This window comes from Ananas comosus, linkage group 9, assembly GCF_001540865.1.
Source record: "Ananas comosus cultivar F153 linkage group 9, ASM154086v1, whole genome shotgun sequence".
Classification (NCBI taxonomy): Eukaryota; Viridiplantae; Streptophyta; class Magnoliopsida; order Poales; family Bromeliaceae; genus Ananas; species Ananas comosus.
Window position 1 is genome coordinate 3279072 of NC_033629.1, and position 21022 is coordinate 3300093.

Consider the following 21022-nt stretch of genomic DNA (forward strand, 5'->3'; position numbering starts at 1 on the left):
TTTCTACAAAAGCTGTAAATGTTGAAAGATTAAAAATTACAAGTAAACTATTTTTAAAAAAGTTGTAAATGCTGAAATTAGAAATATTAAAAATGCAGTGGTCTTCTCGTTCGTAAGGGAGAAGGACCACTATTATAGCTTTTGAAATTACTATTTATAGTAATATCTTATCAGCCTACGTTATTGGTCGGTTTTAATAGTAGGGGGAGTGTTGTAGCCATGACCGGCATAAGTTACACCCCACTTCTCAACCATTCCCGCTTAAGGTCTCTCCACCTTCAGGTGCCTTGTTGTCAGCTTCTGGTGCACCATATGTCCTCATTTCTTAAGCTCGTGTGTGGTCCAAGCCGTCTATCTTATAACACGCTAATTTTTTTTTCATCATCAATGGCTCCTCAATAGTCTTTCAAATGAACATTCTGATAACTATTGGTGCTAAATCAACGGCTCAATTATAGCCCAGACCGAGCTTTAGTCTTACTGGTCTTGGAAGGCTTAAAGAAAGCACATTTATATGGTTGTCGGCTCTTTACTTTCTAAGCCGCATACACTTCGGCTTTCTCATCCGATTCTTCACTTTCATCGATTAGCTTGGCTCTTCTATATCCAGTATAATGTTAATGTAGATAATGAGTAAAGCTAGAATGCTATTGATTAGGGGTGTCAACGAGCCGAACACGAGCGAGCTGGGGTCGGCTCGTTTCATAAACAAGCCGAACACGAGCTGGTTTAGTTAAAGCATTGAGCCGAATATGAGTTGGCTTATGAATAAAAATTTAAAAGGATTAGAAAAAATATATATAGGAAATAAATTTATAAGATCTTATCCGTTATATTTTAATCTAATAATTAAAATTTTATATATAAATGAATCTTTCTATAATTGAATTGAGCTTTATATTTAGATTGGGCTAAATCAAATAATAAAAATTTATATTATATACATATATAATTATTAGTTTATATATATAAATATAAAATATATGTATTCGAGCTGTTATCGTCCCGAACACGAGCGAGCTGACCTTGCTCGTGTTCGGCTTGTTTATTAAACGAGCTGAAAATTTCGGCTCGTGCTTGGCTCATTTACTAAACGAAAGATTCGATCTCGAACTCATTTCAAGCCGAATATTAGCTGGCTCGTGAATGGCGAGCTGGATTGCCACCCCTACTATTGATAGTAAAAAAATAATATTTACTATCTATTTTGTAGATCATAGATCTCTTGAGTTTTGTGGGTAGGTGTAATAATATTGGTCCAAGAGTTAAAAAATAGATAGTAAGCACTATTTCTTTAATATTAATAGTATAGACCCTGTAGATAACATAGACTTAATTCTGCATTTCAAATTTTTGTGGGATTTAATCGTGTAGTAAAAAATTTGGAGGGGCCTAAATGCAAAAGAAACCCTTCATGACTTCATCCCATCCAAGAGGCTGTACCTTAGCCTGTTCAACTCCTGGCCCAGCAGCAGCCATGCCTCTTCTTCTCTATCCTCCTTCTGCCCCCATTCCTCTTCAGCTGCGCAAAGGCTTCTCTCCAGAATCCCTGCAGTGCAGACCTCTGCTCTTCTCCACCAACAGGTTTTCCCCCACCCCTCCTCTTTTTTAATCCCCCTCTTCTTATTCCAATTTGTGTAGTAGAGTGTAAACTTAGAATAACATAGAAGAACCAATTAAGCAAGGAAATATTTGGAGAACTCCCAACTACAGGCTGTTTTAAAATAGGCCTCTCAGCATCCCACCTTTAACTCCTTTTTTTTTTTTTTGGTTTTTAGTTTTGGGTATTGAATTTATCAAGCTGGAACTTTTGTTACATCTATCAGCTATTAACTCTTAATTACCCAAATTTTTAAATTTGTCAGTTGTAATGCTCTTTATAAGGATGAAAACATGATATTTGGAGCTATGCACAGTTTTAATTGCCAGTTCTTATCAGTTCTTATTTTATTGAAGTTTTAATGTATTCACAAGCTCCTTGATATCATTGGTTATCATTTTATTATGAATCATTTTTTATGCAGCGGTAAACAATGGTATTACAGATCAAAGAACGTAACGCGCCTCACGGTTAATTGTGGAGTTTCTAGTCTTAAAGAGCCTCCTGTGAGCAATCCTGCTGCACTAGCAAAGGAAGCTCACAAGTATTTTGACCAGGCTGTTATCACTATTCGCGCTGGAGACAGCGGCCATGGTGCAATCCTCAGCATGCCGAACCAGAAAATCAATACAAAGTCGCAAGGGCAACACGAAAAGGAGAAAAGAATCAAAAGTTCATATAAGAGGGATTCAGACGGCTCGCTTATCCTCCCGATGGGTGGACATGGGGGCGATGTTGTTCTTTATGCAGACGAGGACCTAGAATCTCTTCTGGAATTTCACAAGAAGAGGCGTTATAGTGTGAAGCGAGGAGGGAATGTAGATGCCATGGGCGCTTTGACCTCCCAACTGCATGAAGGATTTGCCGCACCAGCACTACGAATACCTGTGCCTGTAGGTTTGTAGATTACGACGGGAGTGTTTTTTCTTTTTTTTGTATATATATCTAGACTCTGATACCAATTAATATAATGGGTTTTCGGTTGCTCGCTATGGTCCATAATATTTGTCCATTGGTTTGTAGATTACAACAAAAGTTGTTTTTATATTATAGAGTCTGATTTCCAATCAAGTCTAATTTTTTCAGCACCAATATAATGGGTCTTTAGTTGTCTGATATAGCTCATTATATTATTGATTCAGATCCTGATGTAGCTTATAATATAATGGGCCTTTTTCTTGTTCTGCATGTACTTTCGGCATCAAAATTATCTCATATGGTTTTTGAGATAAAAGGGCCGTACGCATTTAACTTATTTGTATCGAGATATACTTACATGAAGTGTGGTACACATAGCTTGATTATTTGACTTTTTTAGATGTTGTCATTTAATGTTAATTGTCCAGTTGTCATGTTAATTTTAGAGGAGATGTGCAGTGTTGATTTCTTGATGATGTGTGGTCTCTTCTTGTGCGACGATAGCTAAGTCGCTTGTGTACTTGTGATTTTTTCTTGTATTTCAAGATTCAAATTTTATCACAATTATGATTTAATACTTTGTTGAGTAACCATTTTTTGTTAGATGACTGGACTAAAATTTCCTCTATTGCTTGTTCTCTCATCATCGCTTCTCCTGCTGTCTTTTGTTTAAAATATGCCAAAACTGGTGAATATGTACTTATGCATGATCTCACCATCACTCATTCCTCATATTCTAAATTGTAGTTCTTCATTTGCCGAGGAAGTTAACAAAGAACTTGAGAGAAACATGATTGAGAGAATCATATTTATATATGATATGTCGGCAATGCCTATACAAAAGTGAATCAAAGCATACATTGAGTGCTTGTCTATATTGCCTCTTTGGGGACCTTTGCATTTGTCTAAACTATCTAATCTGAAATTCAAGGTCACTTTCACGCTCATAGTTTTTTAATTTTGGACTTGTTTTCTGTGCTGGCATCTGATCTTACCCCAAGGGAACAATATTCTGGTATCTTGCAACAAGTAGAATTTAACGAGTACAGAAAGCAGGTTAAGACATGAATAATTAAAATTGCAATTATGTAATAGGAAACCTGAGATAAAGAAGGTAATCTGGTGAAAAAGTTAGAGGGGAAAGGAGAAATGAAGTATGGTGAAAGGAGAAGACCAAATTGCAAATAATGAGAAGGATTAGTAGTGCAGCTGGAGTTGAATAAGCTAAATATAACCTCTGGCAAACTTGATGTTCTTCCTAAATGCAAATAACAAAACTGATTCGTCAAGTTACAAGTCACCTAATTTCATGATTAATCAAAGCGCTGTCGTATTACTTAAACTCAAGACTGTCATTAGTTGAGCTCCTCTTCCATTGAAGTCCAATTACTTCTAGCACCCTGTTTGGCCCAGTGGTGGTGTGTATGATCTACGATTCTCACGGTAGAAGGCTGTTTGGTCAGACCACTTTAAATGTGGCTGTGGTCTCCGATTGCAATTTTACTTTGTTGCACTGCAGAACCACCAAAATTGATAATTTTGGCCACCGTACATGGCACAGTTTTCCTCTGCACCATGTCGTTAGGGTCACGTAGCTCTTTAAAACGACCAACTTATCTATGTTTAGTTCCAGGTGCTGCTCCATCCAGCCAAGATTAGATTGTCATTCTCTAGGAAACTTAAATCTAACATGTAGTGAGCTCTTTCATCGGAACTCAGCAACAATCGCAGTAGTGTTTTATATTACTTGTCTGTTATCTACAAGTTCCTCAAGTTGCTGTGTTAACTCAAGAAGCATATCCAACATACTTGTGATGATACTTGTTAAGGACTTGTTTTGTTATTGCAATCAGTCCAATCTAATGATATTCTCACTGAAAATTTTGCCTGTGAGTTACATGAAAGGAAAGAGGATCATAATGCCTAAATGGAAATCATCATGCAGCATTTCTTGCCCTTCACATGACTTAGATTTTGAACTTTCTTCATTTTTGTTCTGTTTATTGAGGTCCTATCTATTTGACTAGTAGCTAGGGGCGAAGATCAGTTTTCTTCATGCGAGTTTCAGAACTAGAGAAAATTTTGTGTTTCTATTATTTTTTTACCCAAATGGAAGATCTTCCTGTAGTATTGAGAAGAGGCAAAGTGTAATTGTCCTTTTTAAATAAGATGATTATACATATCATTACTATTACTGAAAAGTGGTTTTGGTTACTGGGTTGAGTGTTCCTTTTAGTTCCCTTTTGACTCCTGTCCTTTTATCCCATTGCCAATTTACTGATGACTTAAAAAATCTCGTGCCAATTTTGTATAGGTTGATTAGGTACTCCATTTTTTTTTGGACTTTAGGAAGTATGATTATTCTTCCAATAAAAATGTGACAGGTTTTGCAAGTGTGAGATGCCTTACAACCCGGATGACCTTATGATCCAGTGCGGGGAGTGCTCTGACTGGTGAGTTGTATTTACTTTCTGTTCAACTTGTAGTTCTTTATTCATGTATTTTACTTTGTAGGGGATGGCAATACGCTAGATTCAAGATATTACATCAAAGATTTTGAGTTTAATCTTATCTGCATTTGTGAACTATGTTTTAGCTTTAGCCTCTAGAAGAAATGTTCATTCTTGGATTTGAATTGTTTGATTGATATTGTGACATTTTGTTGTATTGAAAACTGCGTGGTTGGGCAGAAATTTGTTGGTTTTAGTTATGGGTTTTAATTATTTAGAACATTCATCCCTCCTATGGAGAACAACCCCATACCCTCTTATCTTGAACCCTGCAAGAAAAGAAAGCCCTGGTGACTAAATTGTAAATTTTTCTCAAACTTTGTAGAGAATGGAAACATGTTTTGCTAATTCCAGGACTAGAGCAGTTACAGGTTTCTTGAAGATGCAAGTAGCTCAAAAGCTGCCGAAAAAAAAAAAGACAGCAGCCATACTACTGGATAGCCTGGTCTTATAGTTGATCTCTTGTTAAAAGATTATTTCTGTGGCCTCTGAAGTTTTGAAGGACATATTGATTGACCATGTATATGTAATGTAGATCTTTATATTTCAATTTTTGAATGGTTGCTGTACTCCATTATGTTGAAGTTTAAAAACATTGTTGTGGCCTCCTGTTTCAGGTATCATCCTTCTTGTGTAGGAATGAAAATTGAAGAAGCCAAGAAACTTGAGCACTTCTTCTGTGAAAGTTGTTCCCCTGAAAATGGGAAGGAGTCTGAAAAGTCGCATAGTGCTTCATGACAGACAGAGCAAAAGGTAGTTGTATTGGCAATTTCCAAACAAGTCTCTAAGCTTTCAAATAATTTTAAAAGGTCCCCATCTTTTTATCTTTTTATGTAAGTCCCTGAGGTTTAACTTTTTAACTTGTCTTTTCTACAAATCATTGCTTACCATCTTTCAGAGGAATTTAAAAAATACTCCGTTAGCGATTTTAACTTTTGTCCCCAATTTCGTAAATTTATTGTTGTGAACATCACATTCACCTTTTATTAAATCCTTTTCTTGTATAACACTCTACTCAAAAGCTTTGGATGCTTGTCAAATTTAAGAAGTAAGACTGTACAAAAGGGTTAAAAAATCATGATGTTAATCAAGTACATTTACACTCAAAAAGTTCTCAGTTGGGACTTTCATGAAAGAACAATGCAAAACTGAGGAACTTTTTATTAGTTTAGGGACCTGTGTGGCAATTACCCTAATTTCTTTTTCTGCATATATAATGTTGCATTCTAATAACACTATTAATTTGCTTTGTTGTTTCTTTATCTTTGGTTAGTGGTGGGAGTTCGTGTCGCCAGGTGACAGAAAAGTGAGTTTAATACCAAATTTCAGGAAAAATTGCTCAGTGATGATTATTATCAAGATGAGCTGGCAATAAAAAGAAGCATGCATAATAACTTCTAATGAAGAAATATGATCAGGGTTTCGAGTTTAGGTATATGACAAGAGTAGATGTTTTGAATGACTGTAGACAATAAATATTTATGTCAACAGTGCGCTTCTATGTTTAGCCTTTGTCTATGTTTATCGTTTGTTTGTTAGTAACATGAGTTCGAAGGGACTTGTGGGAAATATCAAGGAAGATTCTTTTTTTTTTTTATCCCTTCTCTTTCCCCTTGTTATCGGGAGCGAGGTGTCCTCAACCAATTCATGCTATGGAGCCAAATCCGAGGAATCCCTTTCGATGGCTTCCTTTTTTTTTTCTCCTAATATCTTGACATGTTGTTTCATTTTTGCATTACTAACCAATTACGATGTGCAGGTCGACTCGAAGCGACGGAGAAGGTGACATTTATAGTGTATTCATCTTGCGCCGTCGTGATGTATAGAGTTATGTAGTTCTTCGACGCTGTGTACATAACATAGGGTACTTAAGTACAATGAGTTCTTAATGTATATCAGAGTAGTAGATGGGGAAGGGTGCACCAAATATACATGTATATACTGCTGGTTATGTCCTATCATTTTATGCGTATGCTGCGGACTGCTTGCGGTTGCTTGTTTAATGACACTAGCTAATAATACTGACTGCAGTAACTTCATCTTGGGTTTGAGAATTATTTCATTTTCTTCCTATCGTTTCTTAATAAATCATTAGAGTTAGAGATGTGTGGGTTCTTTTGCATTTTGAGCACGTTTGACTAGTACCTCGTTTCTTATTGGGGATAAGAAAGATTTTTATTTTTAATGGAGTTGCAGCATTTTTTGATGTATTTTCTCTGTTTTAAAAAACTAATATGCATGGAGAATCAAAGAAAGGGCGAGGAGGGAGACGAACCGTGAGCGGCAGTGGAAAAATTAAGGATATTTTGTTTAGTTTATTAAAATTTTATGTCGAATCTGCAAATTCTATAATGTCGGTTAGTTTTTCTAAAAATATAAAATCAATGAATGCTTTTTATGCAAAAAGGTCAACTTTGAAACAATGTGCAACGGTGAAAGCTACACGGATGATTAAGATAAAGAAAAACAATGACAGGCGAAAGGAGAAAAAAATATTTATATAACGATCCGATTGGCTAGTAATAATAATTCGTTGGATTCGATCCATCGCAAAATGTTTAAGTCCAGTTATTATTACTAGCGTGTGAGGTCTTATATATTCTAATTACAAATTCTCCTGTTTAGTTCATGACGTTCTCGCCAGATCCAAACCCAAATAACAGACATTACCAAGTGATTACTAAATCCGTTGGTGTAGCACTTTGTCCCGCATATCTCACTTAATTTTTACACTTCCGGCTGGTATTTGGCTCTAGTACCAAGTTTAAAGACTCAACCCGCTAGTAATAATAACTCGTTGGACCTGAACCATTAGCCCAAAATACTTAAGCTCAGTTATTGTTACTAGCGCGTGAGGCCTCATATATTCTAATCAGAATTATTTTTCCATCTAATGTGGTCATAGCTGTGGAACTAGGTCCGAGCCTAAACCAGGCCCGACCCTATGAGCCATATTTGGGCCGGACTTCGGGTATTAAAGATATAACTTTGGGTTCAGGCCGGGCTTAAATATTTAGGCCCGAAAAAATTTTGGGCCTATTTGGGCATGTTCAAGCCTGACCTAAACCCGACCCAAAATCTTGATATATTAATTATCAAAATAAAATATTTAATTATATATATATATTTGTCTATAAAAATTAATAATAATATATATTTATATATATATGAGGATATATTATATATTAACAAAATATTTAGTTCCATATTACGATATATTAAATAGTATTATTATATATATTTAATTAATTATACATATCTATGAGTAAATATATGATACATATTATTATATATACCTAATTAGTTATGTACATAACACTTGTTAAATATATATTATTTTAAAATTTTAAAAAAATTAATTAGACGTTATATGTACATAACTTAAGGATAATTTTAAAATTATAAAATACCACAATGCTCCTTTAAAAATGTATATATGCCCTAATTAATTAAACATTCTACCCTTATGTGAGAAGTTTCTATCCTATTATTTACTTTGTAGGATTGTTAGCATCAGAGTAGGAGTGAAAATGGCTTAAGCACATATTCTATTTGTCTAAATCTTAGTTTTAGTTTATTTATTTATTTTGTTTGGTCTTATTTCATTGATGGATAATTATTGGTAGATATTAATGGTATGATATTTGATGTTAGATATTAATTTCTTTGATGTGTTCAAACTCCAGTAAATATATAATCTAATTTAAAACTTTCAAAACTATATTCTTAATTGCAAGAAATTAATTTCATATAGAAAATCTTGAAAATCTTAAAATAAAAATCTATAAAACAAATTTAGCAAATAAATTAAAGTTCTATAATTAAAATTATAAAAATAAAATTTTAATCATAATTAAATTTTGATTTTTCAGAACTTTTGTAAATAGTAACATGATGGACCAAATTTTCCGTTTTTATCATATTTATTGTTGAATAAAAGATCGACAATTTTCATCTTCATGGTTTTAATTTTTCAATGCACTACATAGGCGATGTGCCTAGTTTATTAAAAGGAATGAGAANATATATATATATATATATATATAGAGTAGAGTAATATATATATATATATATATATATATATATATATATATATATTACAGAAGCCAAATTAATGATCCCATATTGTAACCAGTAGAAAATTTATTTAACCACCCTAGTAATCAGGATCATGGGATAATTTTCATTAATCAAATTACCAATTATCAGAGGTCTAAATTCTTATTTTGAGATCAACATGCTTGTTTTTGCAAGATATATTGATTGGTTGGTACATAATGGACCCTTCCTTTATTTTAGTAACTTTTATACCACAAATGAAGATCATTGTAGAGATTTAAGTTTATTTTAAACAAATATAGTTTAAAGTTCCTGATAGAGCGTACTAATTTTATTTTAATTAACCCATTAAATAGGTACATTCTTTATTGAAGCCATATGTATCATTTCGCAATTGGAGAAATAACTTGTCAACATAAGACCAAATTGAATATTTTTTTGGTTTCTGTAATCATATATTCCCACAGTTTTGATAATAGAATATCTATCACATAAGTGTATTTAATTATACTGATACAAAACTGCTCTTTCCTACTTGTAAATCTGTAATATATATGAACTAAATTTTATAACTTTTAAATAAACAAATTTTTTTATGAAATCTAAAAAATGCTTTTCAGAAAAAAAAAAGATTCTCTAATTAAGAACCAAATGAACAAACAATATTTTTCCGGTGAGAAAACTATTTTTTAAGATGTTTTCTCAAAAATTAAAACAACTCGATCCTTAGGTAGGTTGATACATCCTTAACTACTTCCAACAAGAGGCCATACTACCGACCGTCCCTAGAGTAAGTGGTAAAGGGCTTGGTGATTGGTACTCGAGACCCAAGTTCGAATCCTAGTTGATTCATATTTCCAGCTAAGTTTATTTCTAAATGAAATAAACGAAGCGGGTATATAGCGTGCTACCTATCTCTCTCAAAAAAAAAAAAAAGAAAAAAAAAGAAAAAAAAGAGGCCATATTGTGAGTAAAGAGATGATGATTTATAACTACTATATCATTGATGAGTTGAGTGGGAGTATTTTAGAAGTAAACCGATCTATTTATCTACTGTTTCATATCAAGTTCATTAGATTGATCTGATGAGAGAACTAAGGGCGAGTAGCTGATCAGTTGGATAATATCTATGCAAATTTTTTGTAGATACTTGCCTTAATTATCTACCTATTTGTTTTTTCTTTTAAAATTTTTTTTGAACTATTTTTTTGGATTATGTGGTTAGTCGGATATGCTGTTTGCTTAATAATTGGAGTTATCAATAGAAATTAGTATTTATTTTTAATATTGGGTATTGAGATCTTTCGTGTTCAAAGTATCTATTTTTTAATAAAGAACTTGGAGTGTGAAACATGGTTTGGAAAGTGAAACACGGTTTGGAATGAAGAGAATTACGTCATTTAATTAATAATTGGAGTTGTTAGTTGAAATTAATATTTATTTCTAATTTTGAGTCTTCACGGTTTTGGTTGTCGAAGGATCTGTTCTCCGAACACGTTGTGGTGTGAAACACGATTTAAGACGGATATGTTTGGAATGTGAAACACATTTCCGTTAGTACTATTAGGTTTGGGGGACATGAAACACAGTTCCGTTGATAATTAAGCGCGCATTAAATTAAACAAAGAGCACGTTAAATTAAACAAATACTTAAATATTGTATATAATTGTGACATGTTTGGAGAAGAATGCCCTCATAGGTTCTAAGGCCTTCCAGGTGTGGCAACAAAAACCACATAACACCCTTCTTATTCTTTTTTTTCCTTCTTTTTATTGTTGAAATAATAATCTAAACTTAATTAAAATAAATTAGAGATAAGTTTAAATAATTTATTTGATTATAATTAAGATATGTAATTATCTAAAGTAAAATTGAATTTATCATCTGTTATGATTTTATGGCTATATATATAGTTAGATATGAGTTAATTAGATGAATAAGCCACAGTAGAAATGACTGTATGTGTGTTGCTCAGAATGTAATTAATTGCTTATTAGTTTAGTTATCTTTTTCCTCCTCCAATATATCTTTTCTATATTATTTTGTTCTATTTTAGATCTTGGGTTATATAATCAGTAACAACACAAATACCAGTGGTATCAGAAAAAATCACGCTTTCAATCACACTTCCAAACGGAAAGGTACAAATCTGAAACTTATTTTTGGGATTTTCATGTTTTCGTTATGAATTTAGATTGGTTTATTCAACCTAACTTACCAAATTTTGATGAAACAAATTTTAAAGGATGAAAAATTATAATTCGATGTTTTTTAGAATCTCAAGATTTGTTGGATGTAATGGAGAATTGTAATTATGAAAAAGAATTTGGTAAAGAAGAATTTAGAGAAAGAGATAGAAAAGTTTTATCATATATTTTTCAAGTGGTGTATCTATCGTTGGTTGGAAAAATTTCAACGATAAAGACAGCACGAGAAGCGTAGAAAATGCTTTCGAAGATTGGTGGAGAAGATTTACAGGAAGAGAATGAAATTCAAAAAGAAGAAAAAATTCAACCTAATAGCGAAGATACTGAAGCCCCAATTTGCAAAGAAATTTGGAAAGAAAGTCTGATCAAAATCACGAAGAAGATCAGATATGTGAAGAATATGTTGATCATCAAAACGGTGCGACTCACGCTGACGAGAAAGTTCACAATGATAATATAATTGAAGAATTTTTTGATGAAAAAATTATACAACAAAGCAGAGAGTAAGTTTACCATTATTTTGATGTGATCAAATATGCAAATCACAAATTAGATTTATGAAAATAGAAAGCACATGGAAATATACAAATCGAGATCAATGCACCAAACAAGTATCCGTGTCAATCAGACTTTCCTCAACTACCACATAATTACAAAATTCAAATTGATCCAATTTTTTTCAAAATTATATGATTTTTATGATATTTGCAGGAATCAGCAAATTGTAAAGATTGATGCATATAATAAAAATTACTAGTGGCCAAGATTTCAACCATGGTGAAATTATTGGATAGGCGTCATACTGCACAACTCGAACACGACGACGACAACAGCAGCAGCAGAGGTTGCAAAATTAAAGTGCGCGTTTTATGGGATTTGCGGCTCGAAGATGAAGTTTGATTAAAGGAGGATGTTGAAATAATAATCCAAACTTAATTAAAATAAAACTAGAGATAAGTTTAAATATTTTATTTGATTGTGATTAGGATATGTAATTATCCAAAATAAAATTGAATTTATAATTTGTTATGATTTGATGGCTATATATAGTTAGACATGAGTTAATTAGATGAATAAACCGCAGTAGACATGGTTGCATGGGTGTTGCCCAGAATATAATTATTAGTTATCTTCTTCCTCTTCTAATATCTCCTCTCTATATTATTTTGTTCTATTTTAGATATTGAGTTATATAATCGGTAACAGCACAAATACCAATTCCAACAATTGGTATCAGAAAAAATTACGCTTCCAATATTTCCTTTCTTTTTTCCTCCTATTTTATTCTTCCCCACCTCCTTTTTTTTTTTTTTTTTTTTTTTTTTTTCCCCAAAGCCCTTGGCTAATTTATAGTGCTTATGATTTTTTTTTTATTTTTAAAAATAATTCAAAATATTTCAAAGAAAAGGCAAGGTAGTTTTTTATTTTTTTTATTTTTTTTATTTTTTTTATCTCTTTCCTTATTTATGGCAAGACATCTAATGATGCTAACTAAGCACACATTAAACTAAACAACGACTTAAATCTGTAAATTAGGTTAATTTACAGATTTAAGTCGTTGTTTAGTTTAATGTGTGCTTAGCATCCTTAATTACAATCGTGTTTCATGCACCAAACCTGATCATTCTAATGGAACCGTATTGGGGCGTGGAACACGATTTGAGACGAACATGTTTGGGACGTGAAACACAATTCCATTAGGACAATTAGGTTTGGGGGCATGAAACACACGGTTTCTTTGCTGGTGCTAATTAAACACACATTAAATTAAACAAGGACGTCTTACTTGTTGAATGTGATTGTGACATGTTAGGAGATGCCTGCTTGCATATGTTCAACAAGAGGCCATATCCTTAATCGAGATAAGAATTACATACATCCTTAACTAACTAAGTCGAACAATTAATAGTCTATGCATGTCATGAGTAAATAGATGATGGTTTATATCTAGCTACCATATCATTGACGAGTTGACTTGGGGTATTCCATTAGTAAACCGATCTATTTGTTTTCTTGGACTTCACACTTAGACCATAAAAAAAAAAAACTTTTCTTTGCCTTAAGATAAGTAAACTAGTTATTTGTATGTATTAAAATGATAGAATATATATAAGTTGAATTACTTTTTCTTTTTGTATATGATTTGCACACGGATGTTGGAAACAAATATGTGGACGTTAGAATTCCGATATATTAATGGAGTTGAAGCCTTAGTTGTTGCAATGGAACCGGAGCCAATTATCTTGGGGTTGCGTCCAGATACATATATATTAATATTGTAGCTGGCAGCGCATGCAACTTGTTTTAATTTTTTTTGTTTGCTTAGTAATAACTAATCCTATTTATCTACCATTTCAGGTCTAGTTCATTAGATCTGTTGAGAGAACTATTGATGAGGAGTTAACTAGTTGGATAATATGTATGCAATTTTTTTTGTAGACACTTGCCTTATTTATCTGTTTAATAATTTCTTTTTTGAATTTTTCAGTTTTTTTCTAAACTATTTTATTTGGACTATTGGTTAGACATATGCGCTATTTGTTTAATCATTGGAGTTATTAGTTGAAATTAATATTTGTTTTTAATATTGGGTCTTAATGCCTTCTATGTTTGAAGTGTTTTATTTTCAGACACGTACGTTGGAGCGTGAAATATGGTTTGTACGTGAAACACGGTTTGGGATGAATTGGGTGTGTTATTTACTTAACAACTGGAGTTGCTAGTCAGAATTAACATTTGTGTCTAATATTGTCTCGACGGTTTTGGTTGTCAAAGGATCTGTTCTCTAAACATGTTAGGATGCGAAACACGATTTGAAATGAACATGTTTGGGACATGAAACACAGTTCCATTAGGGCGATCAGGTTTGAGGGGTGTGAGACACAGTTCTGTTGGTAGTTAAACACACATTAGGGTCTGTTTGGTTCTATTGCTAGTTAAACATACAATAGGGTCTGTTTGGTTTGTGTTTTATAGTATTACTGGTAATCTTAATATGATTAATAATCTGGTTATTTGGATTACTGCTAGTGTCCCATTATTTTGTTTGGTTCAGCAATGTAATATCCAATTACGGCATATATAAGATTATTTTGTTTGGTCATATTATATATTTCAGTAATTATAATAGTGAAGATAATATTATTTTGAAAATATCCTTATATATTTTATTTATATGAAATTTAAATGTAAACTTTGAATTTAAGTTTAAATTTAATTGCAAATTTTTAATTTAAATTTAAATGTTGGTTCAAATTTTAAATTCAAATTCTAATTTTAAGTTTGAATTTTGAATTCAAATTTTAATTTTTAATTTGAACTTTTAATTTAAATTTAAAATTTAATTCGAATTTTAAATTTAAATTAAAACTTAAAATTTTAAATTTAAACTTATTTTTAAATTTCAAATTTTATATTCAAATTTTCAATTCAAAGTTTAAATTCAAAATTTGATTGCTAATTCCAAATTTATATTCAAATTTAATTTTTGAATATTCAAATTTTTAATTTTTATTATCTAAATTCAAAATTTGAATTTAAATTATGAATCATATTTCATTTTAAGTTTAGATTTCGCATTACAAGCCCACCAAACGAAATGGTTTTTTGGTCACGGCTAGCTATTTTAAATTTTAAATTTAAATTTATATTCAAAATTTTAATTCAAATAAAAAAATTTTAACTCAAATTTCAAATTAAACCAAAATTTTAAACTCAAATTTAAAATTCAAATTTAAATTTTAATTTGAATTCAAAATTTAAATTTAAATATTTTAAGAATGAAAATAAAAATAAAAATTTATTTTTATTTGAGGTAATTAGGGTGTGGAGGGTTAATTTTATAATGTTCTATATATGAGTTGTAAGATAATCAGCCGTCAGTAATATAAAATACTCACCTCCTCTGTAGTAATATTTTGGGGTTATCTCGTGTTATTAGTACTACTGTATTATCACTCAGATTATTGGCTGATAAACAAAATAATGCAATCTAAAAAAATTTCTATAGAATAGTCTATAATCCTGCTAAAATAGCGCGAACTAAACAGACACTTAAATTAAACAAAGACTTACATGCTATATAAGATTGTGACATGCTAGGAGAAGCATGCACGCATAGTTTCAACAGAAGCCATATCATTAATCAAAATAAGAATTACTTGCATATATCCTTAACTAAGTCCAACAGTAATAGGCTATATTGTGAGTAAAGAGATGATGGTTTATGATTGCCATATCATTGATGAGTTAAGTTGGGATGTTTCTTTTCTTGGACTTCACACGTAGACCATCAAAAAAACACTTCTCGATGCATTAAGGTAAGTAAATTAAAATGATAAAATATATGTAAGTTGAATCACTTTTTATTTTGTACATGATATGCACACGGATGTTGGAACCTAATATATGGACATTAGAATTCGATATATATATGTAGGAGTTGGAGCCTTAATTGTTGTATTGGAATGGGAACCAATTATCTTAGCGTTGGAATCGGGTACATGATCGATGTGCTTGTAGCACAATTTATTTATTTATTTATTTATTTTGTTTTTAATTTTTTTTGTTTATTTATTAGTACTAACTATATTTTTCTGTAATTTCGGGTCAAGTTCGTTACATAGGAAGAGAGAACTATTGGCCAGGAGTTGAATAGTTGGATAATATCTATGTAAATTTTTTGCCTTTTTTTTTTTTTTTTTTTTTTTTGAGTTTTTCAGTTTCATTTTGAGCTATTTTATTTGGACTATGGGTTGGACATATGTGCTATTTGTCTAATAATTGGAGTTATTAGTTGAAATTAATATTTGTTTTTAATAATGGGTCCTGATGTCTTCTCTGTTCAAAGTGTTCATTTTTTAGACACATTGGAGCGTGAAACATGGTTTGCAACGTGAAACATGATTTGGGATAAACAGGAAGTGTCATTTACTTAGTAATTGAAGTTATTAGTTTAAATTAACATTCATTTTTAATATTGAGTCTTGAGAATTTTGGTTGTCGAAGAATCTATTCTCTAAACACGTTGGAGCGTGGAACACGATTTAAGACGAACAGGTTTGAGACATGCATGAAACACATTTCCATTAGGACAATCAGGTTTGGGGGGCATGAAATACGGTTCGTTGCCAGCAAAACACGCATTAAATTAAACAAAGACTTACATGTTGTATATGATTGCAACATATTAGGATCAGAAGCATGCTTGGATAGGTTCAACAAGATAGCCATTTCCAAGGAATCAAGACAAAAATTACATACATCCTTAACTAAAGTCCAACAATAGTCCATATGGTGAGTAAAGAGATGATGGTTTATGTCTACCATATCACATGACGAGTTGACTTGGGAATTTCAGAAGCAAACTAATCTATTTGTTCTCTTGAACTTGGTACGTAGACCATAAAATTGTTGATGTATTAACAATCAAAGAAATGGCGAGGAGGAGGAAGACGAATCTGAGCTACAGGATAAAAACTAATGAGAGAAGAAAAAAGAAGAAATAAAAAAAATAAGAGTATTTTATTCAGTTTACCAAAATTTCAGGTTGAAGCTATTTATTTAGTTTAATTATTTTGTTTACTGGGAACTATTTTGTTTAGGCTATATGGTTAGTCCAAGATGCTAATTTCTTGGTAATTAAAATTTTTAGTTCAAATTAGTGTTTACTTTTGATATTATAATTTGAGGCATTTTGTGTTCGAAAAATCTTATTATTTAAATACCTTGAGGCGTGAAACACGCTTCCCTCAGTAGTTAAGCACACATTAAATTACACACGGTCAAAGGCCTTCCAGGCGTGGCAATACAATTGGATATGTACAATTTTTCCAACATAAACCATTACGTACGGACGAAGCCCTAACGACGTAAACCGTGTCGTCTTATTCCTCAGTTAATACCCTACCGAATTCATCCGATTCCTGTAGCAATCCATCACTTTTGAGAGAAAACAACCTGTTGAGAATCCACAATCCACCTAATAATGATCATTGAAGATCTGATACTCACTTCCACTGCAGAAAAAAGCACTTGTAGAGACTGTTTTTAGCGATCATAGAAGCGATTTAAACTGCCTCTACAATTTGTAGAGACAGTTTCTGCAACCGCCGCCAGACCGCCGGCGAATACGATTTTATAGAGGCGGTTGTGGGAACCGCCTCTAGCACCTTTTTTTCTTATAGCGTTGGACGTCGATTATTGAAATTTCTCAATGAACTCATCAAATTAAATTAGTTAAGATGTAGATAAATATTGTAGATAAAACTGAGTATTCAATCCAAATAGGGTTGGAAAGATTACAACCCTAATCTAAGGGTTAAAAACCCTTCCTTAGAATTCTTTTTTTTTTAAAAAATGATGTGATAAGTGAAAGTAAATATATATCAAAAAGCATTAAACTTCAGAGAATGTCTATGTATTAACCAATTAAATTTTTACTATAAATCTGCATATTGAGAAAAACCTAGTACAATCGCGAAACAGAAAAAGCCAATTATCATACTTGTTAGACTATGTAATTGTAAATATTTTGTGTCGCGCGAGAATATTGGAGCATGAATTGTAAATATTTCGTCATATTTATTAGACTATGTAATTAAAAAAAAAGAGTATGTAATTGTTTTTCTTTTTGTTTCATATATATGTTATTGTCCTATTTGAGCCTTTTGATATATATACTTAGACAATACCTTAATGTTTCACAAACTTTTTTCTTAAGAAAAAACAAAAAAGTACACAATATTTCTTTTCACTTCTCAAATTAAAGTAGTTTCATCTATCCCAAGATAATTAAGTGCTACGTTCTTTTAGATTACAATTACAACAAAGCCTCACTTTTTTTAGTTTTATTTTTTAATTAAAGAAAATTAGTCAACTTTTGTTACAGTATAATCTTTTTTTACTTTTGTCTTTTGAAAAAAAATATATTAAGTAAGCTCCTTACATTGTTTTCTAGTATTAAAGTTTTTAATTTTTTTTTCGATTTTATTTCTTGAATTTTATCATGTTTATTTTTTTACATATATTTTTTAAACTCAAGAATTTTTTTTTAAAAAAAAACTCGCGCAAGGAAGGGCCCCAGACGGCCCTGGGGGCTCCAACCTACTGGTTGGAGCCCGGGCAGTAACCAATTTTTTTTTTTTTTCCCTTTCCATATGACACTTTTTTTGAAAAATAATTATTTAAAAATATAAGTAAAAAATAGTAAAATAAAAGTTAAAGAATTAAATTAAAAGTAAAAAAAATTAATAGAGGAAGAAAGTGGATAATAAAGAGCCTATTTCTAGTATATTTTAAATAAAAATAAAAATGAAAATAAAATATTAGAAAGAATTTTATTTGTTGTTAATTAAAAAAAATTAAAATGGCTACAGAAGATACAAGGCTTAATAGTAATCTAAAAGTTAATTAATTAATTATTTAAATGATATAAAATTATTTTTAATTTGAGAAATTAGAAAAAATGTAGTGCAATTTTGTTATTTGTTTTGAAGGAAAAAAATCTTATAAAATGTAAACAAAACAATAAATTAAATGCAATTAAGAATATCAAAAGAATCAAATAGAGTATCAAACATAATGTTATAAAAATATAAATATAAGTTATTTTCCAATACTATATTTTCAATGCAAGTTTTCCTTCTATAACAATATACATAAAAAGTGAAGTAGGATTTTGTTTTAAAATATCCTTTGTTCTAATTTTTGTTACTCATATTTCTTCATATTATATTATATTATTATTGTGTGGTGTGTGTGTGTGTGTGTGTGTGTGTAGAGAGAGAGAGAGAGAGAGAGAGAGAGAGAGAGAGAGTAAGAAAGAATTGAGCTAGAATGCTTTTAGAAGTATATGGGCCATTTTACTTCTAAATTTATAGTTCTCGAATGGAGTGTAGAATTGAAATGATGGTGGTTCCCTATATACACTATGTATATATGTGTGTACATATACATATACATATACTTCTACTCTCTATTTAAAAAGTTTGGCATGGAACTATTTTTGTTTGCTACTCAGCAAGCGCAATTGTTGGCTTATGTGGGATTTTGATCAGGACGGCACCTCAATGTAATCAGGGTTTCCAAGAAGCCCTAGTTGGTTCGGGGTCTACAATAAGCCTTAGTTTGGTTCTCTTAGTGGAAGGAAGTTTACTATGTAGCAACTAAACTACATCATCTATATACATCGAGTAATATTTTTTTTAAGAAAAAAGTATAATAAAAATATTTTTCTAAATTTCTTGACAGGATGAATGAACCATATAGGGCAAATATGATTGGTTGGAGACGCGATGTCACCCATATAACTGCTATATTTTAAACTTTTTTCTCTTAGTCGTGTCTTTTTTTGGATTTACTATGCGATCTTTCCACATCAATAAATGAGGATACTATCTCTGTGTAGGGTATCCTTTATGTCAGTATTTTTGTTGTAGTGTGGTAAATCTTAAAGAAATATATTGAATAGATGAATAAAAAATAAGTCAGTCACCTTTGAATGGAAAATTTCTAATTATCAAGATTAACTACCAAGAAATTTTTTATTTGTTAGGGATTAAATTGCCCCAAAAAAAAAAAATTAAGTTGACTTGCTGATTAAGTAAGTATTTCATTTATAAATCCACATCTATCATTGAAAGCATTTGTAAGGACTGAGATTTGACAGTATAGCTAAACTCTATATTGATGATATTTTTGTGTGTAATTTAATTATATAAGCACTCGTCAAGTTTCAGGAGAAAACGAGTTAGAATGGAGAAGTTACGCGACCTTTACTAATCACTTAAAGTGAATAGTAACTCCGATTTTTCGGAGGGGCCAATCAGTGGAGATGGTATTTGGTGCGCATTGGACTCCGTTCATAGTGATCCAATAGCTCGTTTTCAACGGTTCGACTATCCTGGACCCAATGGCATTGACGGATTTGGATTTTGATGCACAATTTTCGAGAAAAAGGAGATTTATTGGATTTATACATATATTTAGGTGTTGTTTTAGAAAATTGGAGAGTGGATGGGTTTCGTCGCAAATCGGCGACCATATCGGGTGAAACAAAATTATTAGTTCGATGCCCCAGTCGTGCCGAACGCGTGGGCGCAGTCTGTTCGCAAATCCAGCCTACGGATCTCCTGATATTGTGCGAAGATCGAGAAGGGGTCGAAAATTGGCAAAACGAAAAATCTGCAAAACACCCCATATTTTATGTACTGTTTTGCGCGATATCAAATGGCAAAGTGCGTATGTGCAAAATACACGCGCTACCAGGGTCTCGACTGAAAATACTAGATCTCGATATACTTTTGTGCAAATATGCTACCTAGTATAAAGGAGCTGACAAGGGTTTTCATGGAAGAAAACCCTAGCCTAGCTCAGCTGACCTCTAGCCGTCATTAGCATCTGCCCCTGCCCTAGTTGCGTGCGCCTCAGCCATCTGCGCACGCAGCTGGCAGCCGGAGAGGCCGCTCATCTCTCTCCTCCATTATCTTCTCCACTAAATCACCCTCTATCTTTGCCCGTGGACCAGAGCCGCGCTACCAGGGTCCTCACCCTTGGGCACCCCTCTTGCAGTGGCCTTGACCTTCGGCAACTCCCTGCGCACGTCGCCGCTGTCCCCACAGGCCGCCGCCGCCGCCGCTGCTAGCTCCCTGCTGCCGTCCCGAGTCAGCTCAGGCTGAGGCTGAGCCAGCCTCCCTCCTGCGTGCTGCCGCCGCCCGAAACCTGCCTC

The 21022-nt window shown here is 32.2% G+C and overlaps 2 protein-coding genes across 11 annotated transcripts in view; both read left to right on the plus strand.

Moving 5' to 3' along the window:
* The window catches only part of LOC109715152 (chromatin remodeling protein EBS-like), a 71980-nt gene extending 64898 nt beyond the window's left edge, over positions 1–7082 (plus strand). For 2 of the 10 annotated variants that reach the window (XM_020240004.1, XM_020240010.1), the window contains one exon: positions 6788–7082. In XM_020240004.1, the coding sequence (XP_020095593.1) occupies positions 6788–6814 (27 nt within the window). In that variant the 3' untranslated portion in view covers positions 6815–7082. Of the gene's footprint in view, positions 1–1416; positions 1585–2024; positions 2498–4832; positions 4857–4902; positions 5225–5645; positions 5921–6301; positions 6335–6787 lie in introns of those variants that run through there. The other 8 variants (XR_002217523.1, XR_002217522.1, XM_020240002.1 and 5 more) reach the window with 8 other exon arrangements.
* Positions 1–21022, plus strand: part of LOC109715155 (salt stress-induced protein-like) — a 68577-nt gene that overhangs the window by 35494 nt on the left and 12061 nt on the right. The gene's annotated exons all lie outside the window — the stretch shown is intronic.